The sequence below is a fragment of the Passer domesticus genome, chromosome 2, assembly GCF_036417665.1.
Source record: "Passer domesticus isolate bPasDom1 chromosome 2, bPasDom1.hap1, whole genome shotgun sequence".
In the NCBI taxonomy this organism is placed as follows: Eukaryota; Metazoa; Chordata; class Aves; order Passeriformes; family Passeridae; genus Passer; species Passer domesticus.
This window is the reverse complement of record NC_087475.1, coordinates 28107119-28123994: the sequence shown is the minus strand read 5'-3', so window position 1 is coordinate 28123994 and position 16876 is coordinate 28107119. Positions and strand designations below refer to the sequence as shown.

General features: G+C 39.9%; 1 protein-coding gene across 8 annotated transcripts in view; it reads left to right on the top strand.

Annotated features, from left to right (window-relative positions):
* LIMS1 (LIM zinc finger domain containing 1) overlaps window positions 1–16876 on the top strand; it is a 67125-nt gene that overhangs the window by 47201 nt on the left and 3048 nt on the right. For 6 of the 8 annotated variants that reach the window (XM_064407948.1, XM_064407949.1, XM_064407950.1 and 3 more), the window contains exons 2-8: window positions 3178–3337; window positions 8527–8593; window positions 10678–10798; window positions 11653–11802; window positions 12926–13076; window positions 13867–13959; window positions 15352–15400. In XM_064407948.1, coding sequence (XP_064264018.1) covers window positions 3178–3337; window positions 8527–8593; window positions 10678–10798; window positions 11653–11802; window positions 12926–13076; window positions 13867–13959; window positions 15352–15400 — 791 coding nt within the window. Of the gene's footprint in view, window positions 1–777; window positions 960–3177; window positions 3338–8526; window positions 8594–10677; window positions 10799–11652; window positions 11803–12925; window positions 13077–13866; window positions 13960–15351; window positions 15401–16876 lie in introns of those variants that run through there. The other 2 variants (XM_064407944.1, XM_064407943.1) reach the window with 1 other exon arrangement.

Sequence of the window (16876 nt, the reverse complement as noted above, 5' to 3'; positions counted from 1 at the left end):
TTAGTGTTCTTATGTTGGATTGTTGTTCTACATGCAGCACATCACTGGAAATAAATCCTTGGTTTTCCTCCTTCATATATTGTCCATTATGGCATGCCTATCAGTTTTGTTAATGGCCTGAGATACACAAGAGAAATTAAACCATCTGCCTGTACCTACTCCTTGAGTGAAGTAGTGACAAGAAGAACGACACAATAGATAAATTCAATACATATGACTTAGAAGACACAAGTGGAGAATTGAAAGCCATTTTTACAATGTAATTAACACACTATAGCATTAAAGCAATATTTACCTGGAGACAGGAGTCTTCTGTTCCTGCTTTCCACTGTGGGTTTGCCCATGATAAAATATTGTTGGACTCTGCCTCCATGTCCCCCTCAGCAGAAAGAAGCTGCAGCCAAGTTTGGTGGTGAACTTATTTGCTCACATAGATTACTCACACCACCACTCTCCTGGGTAGCTTCTGTCGGCAGCCAGCAGCAAAGACCCTTTCCAGCATCCGAGTTGACGTGAGGGCCTGGCAGGGGAGTGTTCTCTGTGCACAGCCAGCTCAGTAAATCTCAGCGTGACAGGCTCACAGCCCCGCCGCTGAACTTTTAACTTGAAGCTCTAGCAGGGTGCTGAGTAGCTCCAGCTACATGACACGAGCTGTGCAAGTAAATCACTTCGCTGGGAACAAGGGGAAGTCCAGCATATTGTTTTGCAGACTTTGCCTGCCGTTTGCTTGCAGTGTAAGCATAGAATATATACACCTGGGAAAGCAGTCAGAGCGAGATGGACTTCCAGTACAGAACTCAGCCCTTCCCCATCCCAGAGGATGAAGAGGTTGCGTACAAGGTCGCTCCCGATGCTCACAACTCCGCAGGAAATGAAGGCGAGAAACCGGTGTCAAAATTGCAACGTAGGCACAGTGAAATAAAACTCTACAAAGAGTTTTGTGACTTTTATGCAAGATTGTAAGTTTGTTCTGTTCAGCTTCGGGGTGTAACTGCAGTGACGTTACTGGTGTATTGTACATAATGTATTTTATTATCTGGGGCTCAGGCTGTGCAAGCTGTTCTCTCATCCAACCTTTGCCACCGTTCTGCTTGAAACATTGCCAGTTGTAACTGTCAACTAAAATTTGGATTGTTACTTTAAATTTCATCATTAATTGCATCAGAAATTTTTATCAGCAGTAAAAATGGTGTTGGAATTTTTAAAGTAGTCTCTCTGCCTTCAGGTTGTTTGCCAGTTATTCTGGGCAAATGGATAAACCGCTTCATTAATGCAGAAGTATTACATACTTCACTAGTTTTACATATATGATGTGTTTCAAAGTGAAGCACTTTTTCCTGAAGAGGGAAACTGTTTTTATTTGGTTTTGAACTTTGTTTCATGTTTTTGCTTGGATTATACTTTACGTACAGCAGTGCTTAGCATCCTTAATGTTTGAGCACTGTTGAAGTGATTATGAAAGATCCCTGTTTCTCTTGTAATTATTCTTCATTTAGATTGCTAAGGAGGATGGAGAAACTGACTGAGGTTTTGCCCCACAGAAAGCATACACAGTCCATGAAGACCATTGGCGAGCTTTATAGCTGATCACAGTTTATGTGTATAGTCACTGCAGTTTGTCCATAGGTCTGTCTATTTTGTATGGGTTAGACCACCCTGAATCTGATCTTCATGTGAAATTTGCCCACTCATTCCACTGTGAAGGCAGTGGATATTTGGGTTGCAGTTGTCGTTTTCCTCATCTGCAAAGATCAAGAGAGAGGAAAAAAAAGTGCCAGCTAATAATAACATGTCAGATGTGACCTTGTGTAGGGCTCTTCTGTGAGACAGTGTAAGAAATAGATAAAACACATTCCATTTTGAACCACGTGCTAGGTGTTCGCTTGCTCCCTTGGATGGTGTGCAAGGAATGCATTCAATTCCTGTTGAACATGGTGGGAGCCCAGAGGTGTTGTCCCCTTGAAGGGATAAGAAAGAAGGCTTGGCATCTTGCAGGGGACTGCAGGCTCTGCACTCACAGGCACGGCATGATAGCTGTATCAAAATGTGTGGATGCAGGCACATGTGTTTCAGATAACGTCACTTGTCTAATAACCTTCCAATATATTTTGAGTCAGTGGTTTTGTCAGCTGACATCACATTGTAATAAAACTAGACCATTGCCCTATATTTGCTCTCTGCTACCACATGGTATTAGGGCAGTGAGATGATCCTGAAAGGCAGAGCTTTGAGAGTCTGGATATGAGTGACAAAATGTTTGCAAAGGAAAACTCAAAAGAGCCATTTTCTGGCTTTAATTAACTGAAACATATCTGTACTGTCTTCTGCAGATGTGGACAGCTACCACACTGCCATTTTTTGGTCCTGTGCCTTTGAGAAGCAACCAAGGTTGCTGTTTCAATATTTCTTTGCATCTCTGGCATGGGTTTGCCAGCTTGTGTTGGCTTGCAGTGGGGCAGCCAGAGCATTCCCACCCTCCCCCTTGGCCCTGGAGTGGGCTGGCACATGATGAGCTGACCTCCCTGAGATAAACCTTAACAAACCAATCAAAAATCCCATGACTCCAAACTAAATTTGTAAAATGACTTCAAGCTATGCAGAGCTTGTATAAAGAATAATTATTTAACTACTCTGTTTTTCATCAATAACTGCCAGACTAGATCCTGCACACTCTATCACATAGTTTATTTAGAGCTCTGAGCTAATGCCATTGTATATGTATATTTTAGAATTTACATATGTATCTATTAGAATTGGTTTACAATAAATTGTTTATATTTTCCTGTGTGATGCCAGTCCTCCATCATTAATATTTGCCCTTGTTTTCAGTAACTTTAATGTATATCATAATTTTTATAGTACTTTGAATTGCCTTTTTTCATCATAAAAAGCCTGTAAATGTGTCTGTAGTGACAACGTTTCTGTTTGGGGGTTTCAATTAATTAGAGCGTATCACAGGGATTTTGTTTCTAAAGAGTTAGGAAGCAGGAGAAGTGGTAGCTTTATTTCCCAGGAGATGCCACAAGCCATGAAGTTCATTGAAAAACTTGTCTTGAGCAGCTTAGCATTAGGTTGATGCAGTTTGGCCTGGTGGGGAGGAGGGGGGAAGACCCACAACCAGTGTTGCTGTCTATTTAGGCTAATTTTCTATTAATTTTCTTTTCTTTTGAATGACAGCAACATGGCGAACGCTCTTGCAAACGCCATCTGCGAGCGCTGCAGGGGAGGCTTTGCTCCTGCCGAGAAAATTGTCAACAGCAACGGCGAGCTGTACCACGAGCAGTGCTTCGTCTGCGCCCAGTGCTTTCAGCAGTTCCCAGAAGGGCTCTTCTATGAGGTAAGCGGGGCAGAGGACCCCTCCTTGTCCCCATACCCCCTCCTGAGCCTTCATTATCATAGCAAAAGTAACTACAGGCGGGTGGATAGCTTGGAAAAGTCCCATGGGAGGATCTGGGCTCTGAAAGAGTATGCCCAGGAAAGAGAGAAAAAAAAACCAGGAGCATTTCTGTGCTAATTTGGAGGACATCAATGTATATAACGTTCTTTAAATGTGGACCTTAATGTTATCAGTGCTGAGAGAAAAATTCCTGGAGATCTTTTTCTCAGTGCAAATTTTTTCCCTGAAACTTGTGAATCTGATGTATCTTACCAGAAATACATAGGAAACATACTTCTTAGAGGAGAAAGTCATATAGAGGAAAATCCTAGCATCCTGTGGTCAGTAGGAAGTTTATCACTGAGTTGAGTGAGTCCAGTTTGGCATTGGAAAAGAGATGATCTGTATGTAAGCATGCTGTGATACAAACCAGACCAGTGTAAGATCAACTCTTAAGTTTAACAGAGTAGAGCAGTCAAAATTATCAGTTCTTAACACATTTTCAGGGGTTAAAACCTGATCCTGTTCATATTGCTCAGCTCCAGGTTGATTTGCCTCAGTTTAGGGAGGGTATTTTGGAATAGGTGTAATTTTCTTTTACATTCCACTATCATGGGAATTCAGGATGTGGCTCACCACAAAGTGACTTTAGTGAAAGCTCTAGACTGGTTCATAAAATTCGAACTGATTAGTATAGGGAACAATAGATGGTGTGAGACAGGGAGTTACTGTCAGAGAGATAAGGCCCTGCTTGAGTAGCTTAAAATCCATCTTAGGGTAGCAGTTACAGGATTTGTGTCATATGATGATCTGAAAAGGAAAATGAGCAGAGTGTAAAAGGAACAATTCTGTGCTCTCACATACAGGTGTCATCCTTTGGCAAGAACACAATAGTTTATCTTCCATAGAAGCATTTCTAATTTTACGGAGCTGTGGTGATGAGGAGAGGCTGAGGGAGGAGTGTGGATTGCAAAAGAGACTGGCAAAGGGGATTCCTGGGGATTTGCTTTTTCTCACCTTGTTTGAGGATCAAAAGGCTCTAGAGATAGTGTTACAGTAATTGTAGTAAATTAGCCTCTAGTGTTCTATAAGACATCAAAAGGTGAGCTGCAAGGCAGAATTAATTAAATGGAAACAAAAGAACACCCCCCTAGATACTTAACAAGTTGCATTACAATTGTTAACATATACTGAGCTGACTCGGGAAAGAGTCCATCCTGACATGTTAAGACCTGAGGCAAATGTGAAGTGACATGAACATTTCAAAACTAAAATATTTGTAAGTATGTTAATAAAATTGTCTAAAACCAATAAAATTTATTTTCTCTAAATAATGAATACTTTATTCATTCTTTTTCTGACTCAAAAAGCAGTGAGTCATTCCAGGGACCTCTTTCAGAAAGTTGAATGGTCCTTAAAGATAAAAGTTTGGATAATCATGCTCTAGGCAGCTGGTGTCTTCTAGGGGAGACTACTGCCGAAAGAAAGACCTACTTTTGGATGTAGTTCAGGAATGTTACAATCTCTCTGTGTTGCTCATGGGTGGCCATACCTGAATCTCTGTGGCAGAGGCAAGTATCCTAGTGGTGCTTAGATATTCTGGATGTAGGCATTTTGCTTCCTACTGCTACCTTGTAAACATTCATATTCATGATGATTGGTCTTTGAGTGCTGTCTTACTGAAACACGCTGCTCTCAAAGACAGTAAGTCAGAAGTGAGTGCGTGTAGATTGTCCAAGGAATTGAAATATCACTGTGTGCTAAACATGTTTTGGCTAATGTTGCTAGGGGTTTTTTTCAGGCTGGGTAGCCTGAGAAATGTTACATAGGAAGTGGAAAGTTTTGGTTAAGGATAGACACTTCTTGCCACAATTATTACAGAGGTAAAATAATGTTGGATAGGCTGAGGGTGCTGGGCCTGTTCAGACTCAAGAGACGACTGAGAGGGAGCGTCATCAATGCATATAATTATCTGAAGGGAGGGTGTCAGAGGGGGAAGCCAGGCTCTGCTTGATGGTGCCAAGCAATAGGACAAGAGGTAACAGACAAAAACTGATGCACAGGAAGTTCCACCTGATCATGGGGAAGAACTTTACTGTGCACAAGTACAGGTTGCCCAGAGAGGTTGTGAAGTCTCCCTCACTCGAGATACTTAAGAATCATCTGGATGCAATTCTGTGCAGTGTGTTCTACCTTGCTTGAAGAGGGAGGTTGGACCAGATGACCCCACCTCCAACCTGACCCATTCTGTGAGAGGGAGGAAAGCCCTGAGCAGGTAGAAGGTGGGCCTAGGTTGGTGAGCGCTCAGGAGTGGCTGACAGTGCTCAGAGGACTTGAGATAATCTATCACTATCAAGAAAAACTGTGGCTGGAGAAGAGGGGCAGAAATGACATCTTCCTCAGACTGGCTTAATGCAGCGTTTGAGAAGATGGATGTGTTTGGAGGTGTGGCCAGGTAATGTGTTTTTCTGAGCGGGTTCCTGTGGGTAAACACAGGCCTTGTTGGTTGCTCAGCATGAGCTTGTGTTTACTCTGTGCCTGGTTTAGCTAAGCTAGTATTTCTTGGAAATGATTTCCAGCTCTTAGCAATTAGGAAAGCAAATATTGTTCCCCTGCCTATTGCAAGCCTTGCAGGGTTCCCCCAGTTAGTCATTAAGCTGCTTATCACACTTGCTGTCAGACGCTGCCATGATAAGCCTTCATGCTGTGTTCCATGGGTGGGGGTGGAACTGGCCAGGTCTCCTGTGCTGCAGGACTTATCTCTGGGCTGCCTTCAAGCACCCCCACTGGCACAGCTCGCTGTGTGAGGCACTGGAGCCAAGTCACCAGTGGTGCCCATCCACTGCTTAGAGTCTGCACAGCATAGCAGGGCTTTTGTGGATGTCCTCTTGAGCCTGTGTTAGAAATGATAGTTTGGATTCCTGAGACCTGCATGCCTGATGTGGCACAGAAACTGTGGGTACAGTGTATTTGATTTGTGTTCAAGTTTGCTCAGTAGCATCATTTTATCAAGTTTTTTTATGCACTCAATCAAAACAAAAATTAGCACAAGCCCCTTCCAGTAGAGTTCTCTGTTCTTTGCTGTTAGGTGTGAAGTGGTAGCAGTTCTGGTCTGCTTCTACTCTACCACCTGGAAGGTGTGTATTCCCTAGAGGTGCTGATGTAGAGTTTCTCTACAGGTAGCAGTGCACAGTCCTATACTAATAGCAGAACAGATGGTCATGTTTGTTTCTATTTGTGAGTGTTTTCTTAAAATGGCTTTTACCAACAGCTGCCTTAGAGAAACAATCTCTAAAGTCTCAGTTTTTGTGCATGACTTTCCACTTAAGTTAGCTAAAAACATGCGAGTAAGTAGGAGATTATTTCACAGTGAGATGTTTTATGCAGAGCCATTTACCTCATGGGCCTTCAGCATACAAAAATGAAAAAGTGCTTGCTTCTAAACTATGTACTGTAAGATTTGTTACAGAAGCTCAAGGCTTTCTGTGATAATAACTGCTGGGTCATCCTCAAAGGGCAGCACAAAGGAGCAGAGGTTGAAAATAGAAACAAGACTGAATGGAAACCAACCTGCCTGACGCAAACAAAGAGGGGAAGAAAACCTGTTTGGTCTGTTCAGATCAACATGTGGTGGCTTTGAAATCCAAGCAAACCTAAGCATCCCCCATTGGACCACCTGTTTAAACAGAAGAGGAAGCTTTCAATTTTTTTTCAGTTTGGAAAGGATTTTATCATTCAGGAAGCAAGCACAATTCACAATGAATGAGTAATTTCCATTACTCCTTGAGAAAGTAATAGCCCTGTACCTCTCAATTATTATTTTTTTAAAAGCCAAAATGAAAAAGTAATCTGTTTTAGAGAATTACACTGGAATAGCACTTGATAAATTTCTGACAGAGACTTCCGAAACGGTCTGTACTGGGTTAATGTTTTTTTGTTCCTAATAGCTGCAATTCCTGTGGGGCACAGGAATTTTCTAACCATAAGTATCTAGTGAAATGTTTTATTAGATCCTCATCCTGCCAGTTGCAAAAGTATTTATTATATTTACATTGTATTAGATCCTGGTCATTTCATATTATACAATAGGTGATCTTGTACCACATTTCTGTATTTTCTGTCCATGCACAAAACCTTACTTTCCAGGTAGTATTTTATACTGCTCACTTGGTTTTGTCTTAGGCTCAGTGAAAAGAAAGGAGTGAGATTTCCTGTTGTCCTCCTTGCTCCACTGTTTAAACGGAGACATGCAAATCCAAACATTTTCTGGCATACCTGATATTGTCTACCTGGCTTTGACATGCTCATTGGCATTTGTGTCTAATAATAATGGTGCCTGAAGGTATCTAAACATTTCCCTTCAGCACATATTTGCCTACATGTTTTTACATATTCTTTGGCTAAGCTACTAATGCAGTGCTGTTGAGTCCTTTTATTCCATATGGTTGTTTTTTCCAATGTCAGCTTGAACTGTAGCTGAACTTATATAAGCTGTGATAAAATTCAAATCCCTTAAAAGCAATTTAACTTGACCAATGTAGTGAACTCTGCTCTTTAATATTTGGACTTGATTATCTTAAGGGTCTTTCCCAACCTAAATGATTTTATGATTCTATGAAATAAGCACCATGAAGGAAAAGGCTTATTTCTCTTCATGTTTTGGCTGAACTGCTCCATAAATTGCAAAGATTTCTGCCCCTGGGTGTTCTTCCTGCCCCAACCTCCACCCTTTGGTATGCTGGGTCATTCTGGCAGGATATGTAAAATGAGGAAGACATCAAATAGGTTTGGGAAAAATGCTTCTCCCCTCCTGCTGGCCAAGGCTGTTTGTTAGCTAATTTCCTGCTCAGAATGTGTTTGGTTGCTTCAGTTTCAGTAGTCTATCAAAATTCAGGCATCTCTTGTGATGTAAATGGGTGACAGAAAATGCACTCTCAGCAGTACTGGAGAAAAGGTGTGCTATTAACACTACATGCTAACTAGTAGGTGAATTAAGGTGGGTGGATGTAATACCTAGCACATGTAGCTCATGGTCTGGTTGTTTTTGCTCAGCCCCTCATGTTTTACTACCTAATTGTATCTGGAAACACACCAGGCTGTTACAGCATTTTTGTTAAGTGCAAGTTCCTCATCCCTCTTTCTATTTGCAGTTTGAAGGGAGGAAGTACTGTGAACATGATTTTCAAATGCTTTTTGCCCCTTGCTGCCATCAATGTGGTAAGTTTTAAAATGAAATACTTCACACTGATCACAAATGGGAGTGTCGCTGGGGGAAGATGTGCTGCCCTTGTATCTGTTTCCTGGGAGGTGTTTATGTTCAGCTGAGCATCTGTACTTCAGGAATGAGCTAGACTTCAGAGAAATTGGGGAGTTGCTTTTTCTAAAGGTCATAAACCAGTAGGATTTAAAAATAAAAATTTTAATAAATACATTTTAATAAAATTATTTTAGTAAATAATGTAGCTGTCGAGCCAGTGATACAATGAACAGACCATTCATAAACTCCTGATTGTATAAAGCATTACATATAATACTCCTGATTATTTATATTTGTATTCATATATGTGCTGACATTTGTCCCTTCTCATGTAGCTGGAACCATGCCACAAGACTTTGTCATCTGCTTTGACTCTTGTAACCCACCTGTGCTGTCCTACTTCACAGAACCTGAGACAATATTCATCATCTAGTGTTATAATCAAGTGATGGTCAGCTGGGCCCCCACTGATTTCTTTGAAACAAATACCTTTCAGGCTTCAGTGTCTAGATACTGAGGGCTGCTTTTTATTTGCCACTGTTGATTTAGATGCTTGTGCATGTGCTGCACTGTAATCACTTGCATGTTTTCTTTTTCCCCCATGTGTGATGCATTTTGCTGGGCCAGAGCTGGGAAGTTATTATTTGACTATTCCCTAAACTGTTCTGGAAGCCCTTGTGTTTCTTTGGCACCTTTGGCAAGGTGCTAAAGCTTTAATTTACCTCAGTGGCCTTTCCTTTTGTGGAGGGAGGTGTTGAACAGCAAGGGAGAGGGAAGCAGGTGCTATGGAACTATGAATTTAAGGGTGCAGATGTGAACAAGCAGAGGAAGAGGAAGAAATGAGTTGGTGGCAGTTTGTGAGGAGCTATGCTGCCTATCTCCAGGATTTCTCCTGCACAGTTGACACAGCTCTACCTTCTCCAGTCCTCTCTCCTGGTATTGTCAGCTCCTTTAAAACTTCATCAAGGTTCCTGCCCAGAGCTGGGCTTTTCCACTGCTTGTATTTAATAAACACAGATGAAGTTAATGGGGCTGTTGGCAATGATGAGGCCTTGAGCATTTCTGACATGTCTGGAGTCCATTGCATTTGTTCTTGCAAAGCCATGACTTCATGGGAAGGCTACAGAGTCACATGCTGGATGTTATTGCCCACACCGTTACCTGCCTGATTGCTCCCCTTTGGCAGCTCTTGGAGTTGTTCCCCAAAGGCAGAGCTCAGCCTCTGACAGCACTGGGAAGCTGAGCTCCCAACACATTTTGCACTGCTCAGAACTCCTGGCTACACTGTCCATCAGCACAGAGAACAATTAAGTCACATGTGATGGACATCACTCTGCTGCCTGTGCAGTACAGTCACACTGCATGCAAAACACTAGTTCTTACACTGTTTTTTTTTAATGCCTTATGGGGCAGGACTCCTTGTGGTAGGTCAGAAGTTGTGTGTGTTGGATTTACTGTTCTGCAGCTTCACTGCACCTTTGCATTTGGACTCCATGGTAGTTTTTTTGCAGGATGTTCACAGCCACCCAAGCTCAGTTCTGTTGTGCCTTGAATATAGAATACTTTCAAGGCTTGGTCCTAGTGGAGTTGAAACCTCTGCTATGTATGTGGCAAGTTAACATTGTCATACTCTTAAAGAAAAGAAGGAGAAAAATTCTTTGGACACAAGAAAGCCCTTATTATATTAAGTACTCTATAAATTTCTTAACAGCTTGTGAACAGATCAGTAAAACCAGTGAAGGGACCAAAATAGGTTTATTGCAGAGAGAAGGTGGAGTGGGCATGTAGAAGGACTTGTACGTAAATAGCAGAAGGTCCTATATCAGCAAAAATATGTTCTTTTAACCAATAACAAAAAAACAACAAATGACCCCAAATTTCCAGGGTTTGGAATCAGAACTGAGATATTGAAAGCAATGTGTCCTACTAGATTTTGAGATAAGGTGAGGAATGATGATTGTAGTCATTGTAGTGATTCATTTGTGAGTTACTTTTAAGTTTGTCTAGTATGATGTCTTACATCCTGGTGTTGTGTTTCTTACAGGTGAGTTCATTATTGGTCGTGTTATTAAAGCCATGAACAATAGCTGGCATCCAGAATGCTTCTGCTGTGATATCTGCCAAGCAGTATTGGCTGATATTGGATTTGTCAAGAATGCTGGCAGGTAAATCTCCACCCTTCCTTCTGTTAACTGATCATAAATCAAATGAACTAACAGTGGGACTGAGAGGTTTTGGTTCCTGAGGCTTTCCAGCTCAAATGGAGCAATTGAAGTATTTTCTGTGATATGGTCTAATCATGCATCACAAAATCACAAGATCTTAAAATACTGACATTTTGACTGCTTCAACACCAAGTTTCATAGTAAACATTTTCTTTACCCAGTGACCTTTTGGGGTCATTGTTATATGTAATAAGAGAGAAAACTTTCAGGTACAGAAGCATTATATTTTTTTTATAAAAATGTTTACTTTCTTTTTCCAACTTGGTTCTCCAATTTTGGTCTAGTTTGGCACCATATTTAATAATAATTCCTTAATGTTCAGTAGAACACTTCACAGAGTAGTATATTTTTGCCAGTTGTGATCAAAAGAATGTTTTACAAATCGATTATATGGCTATTAGTTTCTTATGTGTAATACAATATACAGGATTATCTACAGAAGTAGGACCTGTGTGCTCATACATCTTCTAATCTAAATTTTTAAGATTTTGAAAGTAAAACATTCATCAACGAGAAGATTTTCATTAATAAAAAGCATCGTTTTCTGTGTTTCAATACAGCTTTAACTCAGCTGAAGAAATGATACTCCTGTGGTGACAGAAAATTAAAGGATCACCCTGAACTTGGGCAGTCATTTTGGTGATTTGAACTTGGTTTTCTTTAGCAAGGAAGTTGTTTTAAAAAGACTCAAAAAAGAGCTGATTGAAATGAGGTTCTGAGAGATTTTTGGTTTACATTTTGCACTGTAGTACCTGGTAGCAATACTTACCTCTCTTTTTTTTATGCCGTTTCAGACATCTCTGCCGTCCTTGCCATAACAAGGAAAAAGCCAGAGGCCTGGGAAAGTACATTTGCCAGAAGTGTCATGCTATTATTGATGAACAGCCTCTCATATTCAAAAACGATCCTTATCACCCTGATCATTTCAACTGTGCAAACTGCGGGTAACCTGAGTTCTGCAAAGGGAAACAGGAGAATGCTGGGCTTATTTGCTTCATCAGTTTAAAGTGGAAACTTGTCCTGTACATCTGACAAGAGGGAGTGGGGTGTGGATGTCTTGTGGCCACATGTGTGTTACTGCTTTTGGCTTGTGGGTTCAAACAACAGCTGACCTGCTGGGGAATAAAGAAGGATTCACTCTGCAGGGCAAGGCAGTACCTTACAAAATACAAAGTACTGACGCAGATACCATTTCTGTGGTAGTGAAATGACAGCTCCCCATTCTGCTAGGAGGAGAAGTGGTTCTTTTTTGTTGCTTGAATCTTGCCTATGTTTTTTTTTTAGTTCAACGGTATCCAAACTTTGTTCTCTCTTTTTAAAGTCTGTCTTTTTTAGAAGCCTTCCCCATCTCATTTTATCATCTTCTGCAACTGCAGCACATGAGACTGCACATCTCTACATCCTGCACTGATGCAGAGGTGTAGGATGAGCATTGGAGCATGGAGCATTGTAGGACATAGCATGGATTCTTAGTTTATTTCTGCTGCAAAGGAAGCTACTATTTCAGTGCTGCAGCAAAGGCTGATTTGAATAACAGTATGTAGTGTTATATCAGTGGCAACCAGTTGAGAGTATTTGTGATTACAGTCACTTTTAAGGTTTAGCTGTTCTTAGTATCTAACCATGAAAATTACTAAAAAGTAGAGTTTATAAGATTCTGCAATGGGAAATGAATAAGCCTAACTCATGTGGGTCTGTAGTTCTCTTTCTCTGAAGTTTGATACAAGGAAAATATAACTAGATATGGAGGACTACATTTTACTTTCTGTTGCAGTTATGCAAATCTAAAATAAACTGGTGATAAGTGCCAGAATGTAAACCAAACATGTGCAGCTTTCATACACAGATTTGTGCTGCTTAAGCAGAATGACAATAGCTCAGTAGCTGTTTCCAGAGAGGCTTAGTGCACCTTGCTTTGCAGCCTGTTCTGAGCTTACTGAGATCAGGGGTGAAATGTGTTGAATTGTGTTCTATTTGATTCTGCTACATTACTGTAGTATAAATATAATTTCTGAAGCATTTTTGAGTGCCTTTATTCATGCTCTCAATTCATTAACTTCTGAACAGGAAGGAACTTACTGCTGACGCTCGTGAGCTGAAAGGAGAACTCTACTGCTTACCCTGCCATGACAAAATGGGTGTCCCCATCTGTGGGGCATGTAGGAGACCAATTGAAGGCCGTGTGGTGAATGCTATGGGCAAACAATGGCATGTGGAGGTAAACATCAGATGCTAAACGATCTCTCTTACAAATGTAAACCTTAGCATATTTATCTGTGATTTTTCTGTTCAATTTCAACAAAAGGATTCTCAAAGTTTGCAGCAATGATTATAAATGCCTTCTCCAAATCCCTCTTCAACCTTAGTGTGGCTACCTTCCACTGTGACTAGTTACTTGTCACCGTACAGAGAGCTTTGACTGTGAAACTAAAATAAATAATTCAAAGGAAGCCCAGCAAGGTCCTTACAAAGTAAAATTTCAGAACTCAAAGCAGTACATGTGGAAAAGCAGTCAAATCTGTGGCAACCATGTTACTAGGCATCTTAATACCCTTAGGTACATATTTCCTTAACAGTTCATGTGAGAGTTCATATTTCAAGGCCACATACAAGATTTAGTTCCACATCTTCCATTTTAATTAGGTAAGTTGTTTATTCCTTCTGTTGTTTTGAAAGCCTCCTACAGGAAATGCTTTCTTCACAAGGGTATAATTATAATGCAAATTATTTAATAACTCTTAATTCTGTTCACTGATAAAAATTGAGAATCCGTTGCTTGATTTTGTTTTGTAACTTTTGGATTGAAATGTTGAAGACATTAAAAGAAATAGTATTTTAATGGTCTAAATATAGAAACAAAAGTTTCTATATTTCTATATTTCTCTGCATTTCAGGATGGCTTAGTAGATTTAAGCCATGTTTAAGTAGTGGACATGGTTATTTTGCTTTCCAGAAAAAATAATGTTACTTCCAAAAGATAAAAAATTTTATTGTAATTTTCTTTGTAGCATTTTGTTTGTGCAAAATGTGAAAAACCATTCCTGGGTCATCGTCATTATGAGAGAAAAGGCCTGGCATATTGTGAAACCCACTACAATCAGGTAAGGTTGCATATTTTTAAAAATGGCATTAATTGGTAAACTCACAAATTGGTTTTATTAGACAGAGATGGAAAACTATGGACATTCTTCTGTTTTGTTGAAGGCACCTCTGGATGTAATGGCAATTAGCATATGTTCTGTTGCAGTTAATTTATACAGGTTTCCCTATTCATCCGTGTGGCATTAAAAAAGAAAACTGCAGGTATTTCACAAAGGCTGGCCAGGACAATCAGTATCAAGTTGTTCTTCAAGCTTAGTGGTACTTAAGTAGAGCTGTTACAGGGCTTTGACGTGTCTGTGGATCAGAGCAGCTAATGACAACTAATCTCTCCTAAGAAGTTAAAGAAGATTTGCCACTCACTCACTGTTTGGAGGCCGCAGTGAGGGGTGGGTTTCCCTGCTGCTGCTGCTCTAAGGCACTGTGTGTTGATGTATGCTGTTGCTCAGTCATTAGGTTGATAAAGACTTCCAAGACTAAATTTGTCAGAAGACACCCTCTAGTGACCACTTGCATTTATGTAGAAGTTACGTGTGGCAGCACCACCCCTCTCCAGACGCCCTTGGATGGGGAGTCCACCCCATGAAGCAGGGACATATTTTTCTTTGGAAGCCGTCTGTGTCATGTCACATTCACCTCCCTTGCCTACAAAAATACATGAGGAGGGGTTACACCTGGGAGTTGTATGGTATCTGCTAATTACAGATGGATTCTTAATTGGTCATTAGTGATGAAGGGCAGATGATTGGTGCTGGCACACTTGCAGACTGTAAATGCTGTGACATTTGTAGTAATAGTGTTGCAGCTGGGATGGGCCAAGTCCGTGCACCAGACAAGAGCTGTATGTAGAGTAGATGTCTTTTCCAAGGTTAACTACTACAGTTAGAAAATATACATGAAGGTTTTAGCACTTCTTGTTACATATTGTGGACCAATGCTAAGCCTGGAAAAAGAAAATTTTTCTTTGTCTGAAATTTTCCTTTTTTTTTTTTTAATAAAGATACAATTTTGTTCAGTAATACATTGTTTTAGTCATGCATGTTAGTGCAAATGTTACATTTTCTGGTTAGTAACCATATGTACATGACACCAACTGCTGTATTTCAAATCTTCTGTATTAGAGAAATCTTGAAACAAAACAAAATCATACTTACAGAGAATAAAAGGTAGATAAATGTTTTCCTCTTTAGTATTATCAAGACTTTTTGTGATGAGATGATGCAAAATGTACTTGGAAAACCAAACCAGACTTGCCAGCATTCTCTTTATTTCACTGGAACAAACAGGAAAGTGATTGTGCCCATCAGTTGAAACATAGTTGTTTTGCTAGTTTGATAAGTTACCTTCAATTAAATCATTATATTAAATATTTACTACTTCTCTTTCCTCTTCAGCTGTTTGGTGATGTTTGTTTCCATTGCAACCGTGTGATTGAAGGAGATGGTAAGCACTTCTCTGTTTCCTTAAGGTTCCTTTTTGATGGAAGTTCTCTTTAAAAGTGAAATTAAGGGGGAAGCAGCCCAGTTTTCATTAAAACAAAACCAGATGTTCTCTTGACCAGAAATTAAATTAGAGTGGATTAGTCAGAGACCAAATAGTAGGAAAACCTAACATCATTTCATGATGGTCAAGACCAAAGAAAACTGTGAAACCTCTTAGTGACATGCAGAGGCCAGGGATGCTGGAAGATGCTCAGAAGTCCCTTCCTGCCACACCACCTTCATAAAAGAACACATGCAAAGGTAGAAGGAGCATACAGGCATCTCCACAAATGAATTTGTGGATCATGAGACAAAATTGAAAGAATATTTCAATATTCAAGCTACTGAAAGGCATAGGTGGACGCTGTTAGGAATTTTTTTTAAATGCCTTGTTCCCATTATGTCAGTTTGAATCCTGGAGGTATTTACCTATTTATTTCAAGCAAATGTCTTTTGAAAATCTAGGCTTATGATAATATCACAAAACCAGGAATGATCATACTTGGAAATATATGTCCTGTAAAGGCAGAACTGCAAGTAATTTTTTTGTTTTGTTATTGTTTGATTGGGTTTTTTGGAAGAAGGAGGTGGATTTGAGGGTTGTAGGTTTTGGTTTGGTTTTTTTTTTTTTTATAACTAGCTCTGATAAAATGCCAAAAGCAAAATTTTCTACCTGAAATAATGTGACATTATGTGCCTATTTACCCCATCCAAAGTAAATACAATGTTAGCCTCATCTAAGCCAAAGGCATTAGCAAAGTAGGAGGAACCTTCTAACATTAAAAAGAGACATAAAGTAGTTTACAGTCATGTAACTATATGGTAAGACATACATTCTGTAGATGTGCTTTCCCTACATTTTCTGGACTGCACTGTGCCTTCAGAATGACAATACAAAATGTTTTAGAGGAAAGAGTCCTCATTTTCAGGAAAATTCTACAGGAATGAGCAGAAATGGAACTTTTCTGATAACTACATCTCTGTATGATTCTAACCTTTCACCATATATTCTGACACCCATATCGTAAGTTTTGGCCTCTGAACTGAAAATAATACAGTATACACGAATTTCTTTATTTTCAGTGTATGTCTTCAATTACATTTCTTCTTTCATTTCGGCACACAAAGTTTGAGTCAGCTGTCACAAATTTGGTATCCAGTATTGTTCTCTGTTGGGTGAAACAAATATCTGTAGCAGCAGTTTTTCAGGAGGGTGTCTATGACTGCATTACTGAGGTTGCTTGGGAGCAAAGAATTTCACCTGTCTAGTATTATTCTGGAAAGCAGTGGAATAACTGTGTATCTGTGAACATGCTTACCCAATAGTGCAGGAAAAACCCTCTGCATGACAATGTTTTGGTTCTCCTTGTTGTTGACAAAATACTGTGAGAAAAACATTTATAAGTAAAATATTGTCCCGCTTTCTCTAATTTAGGAA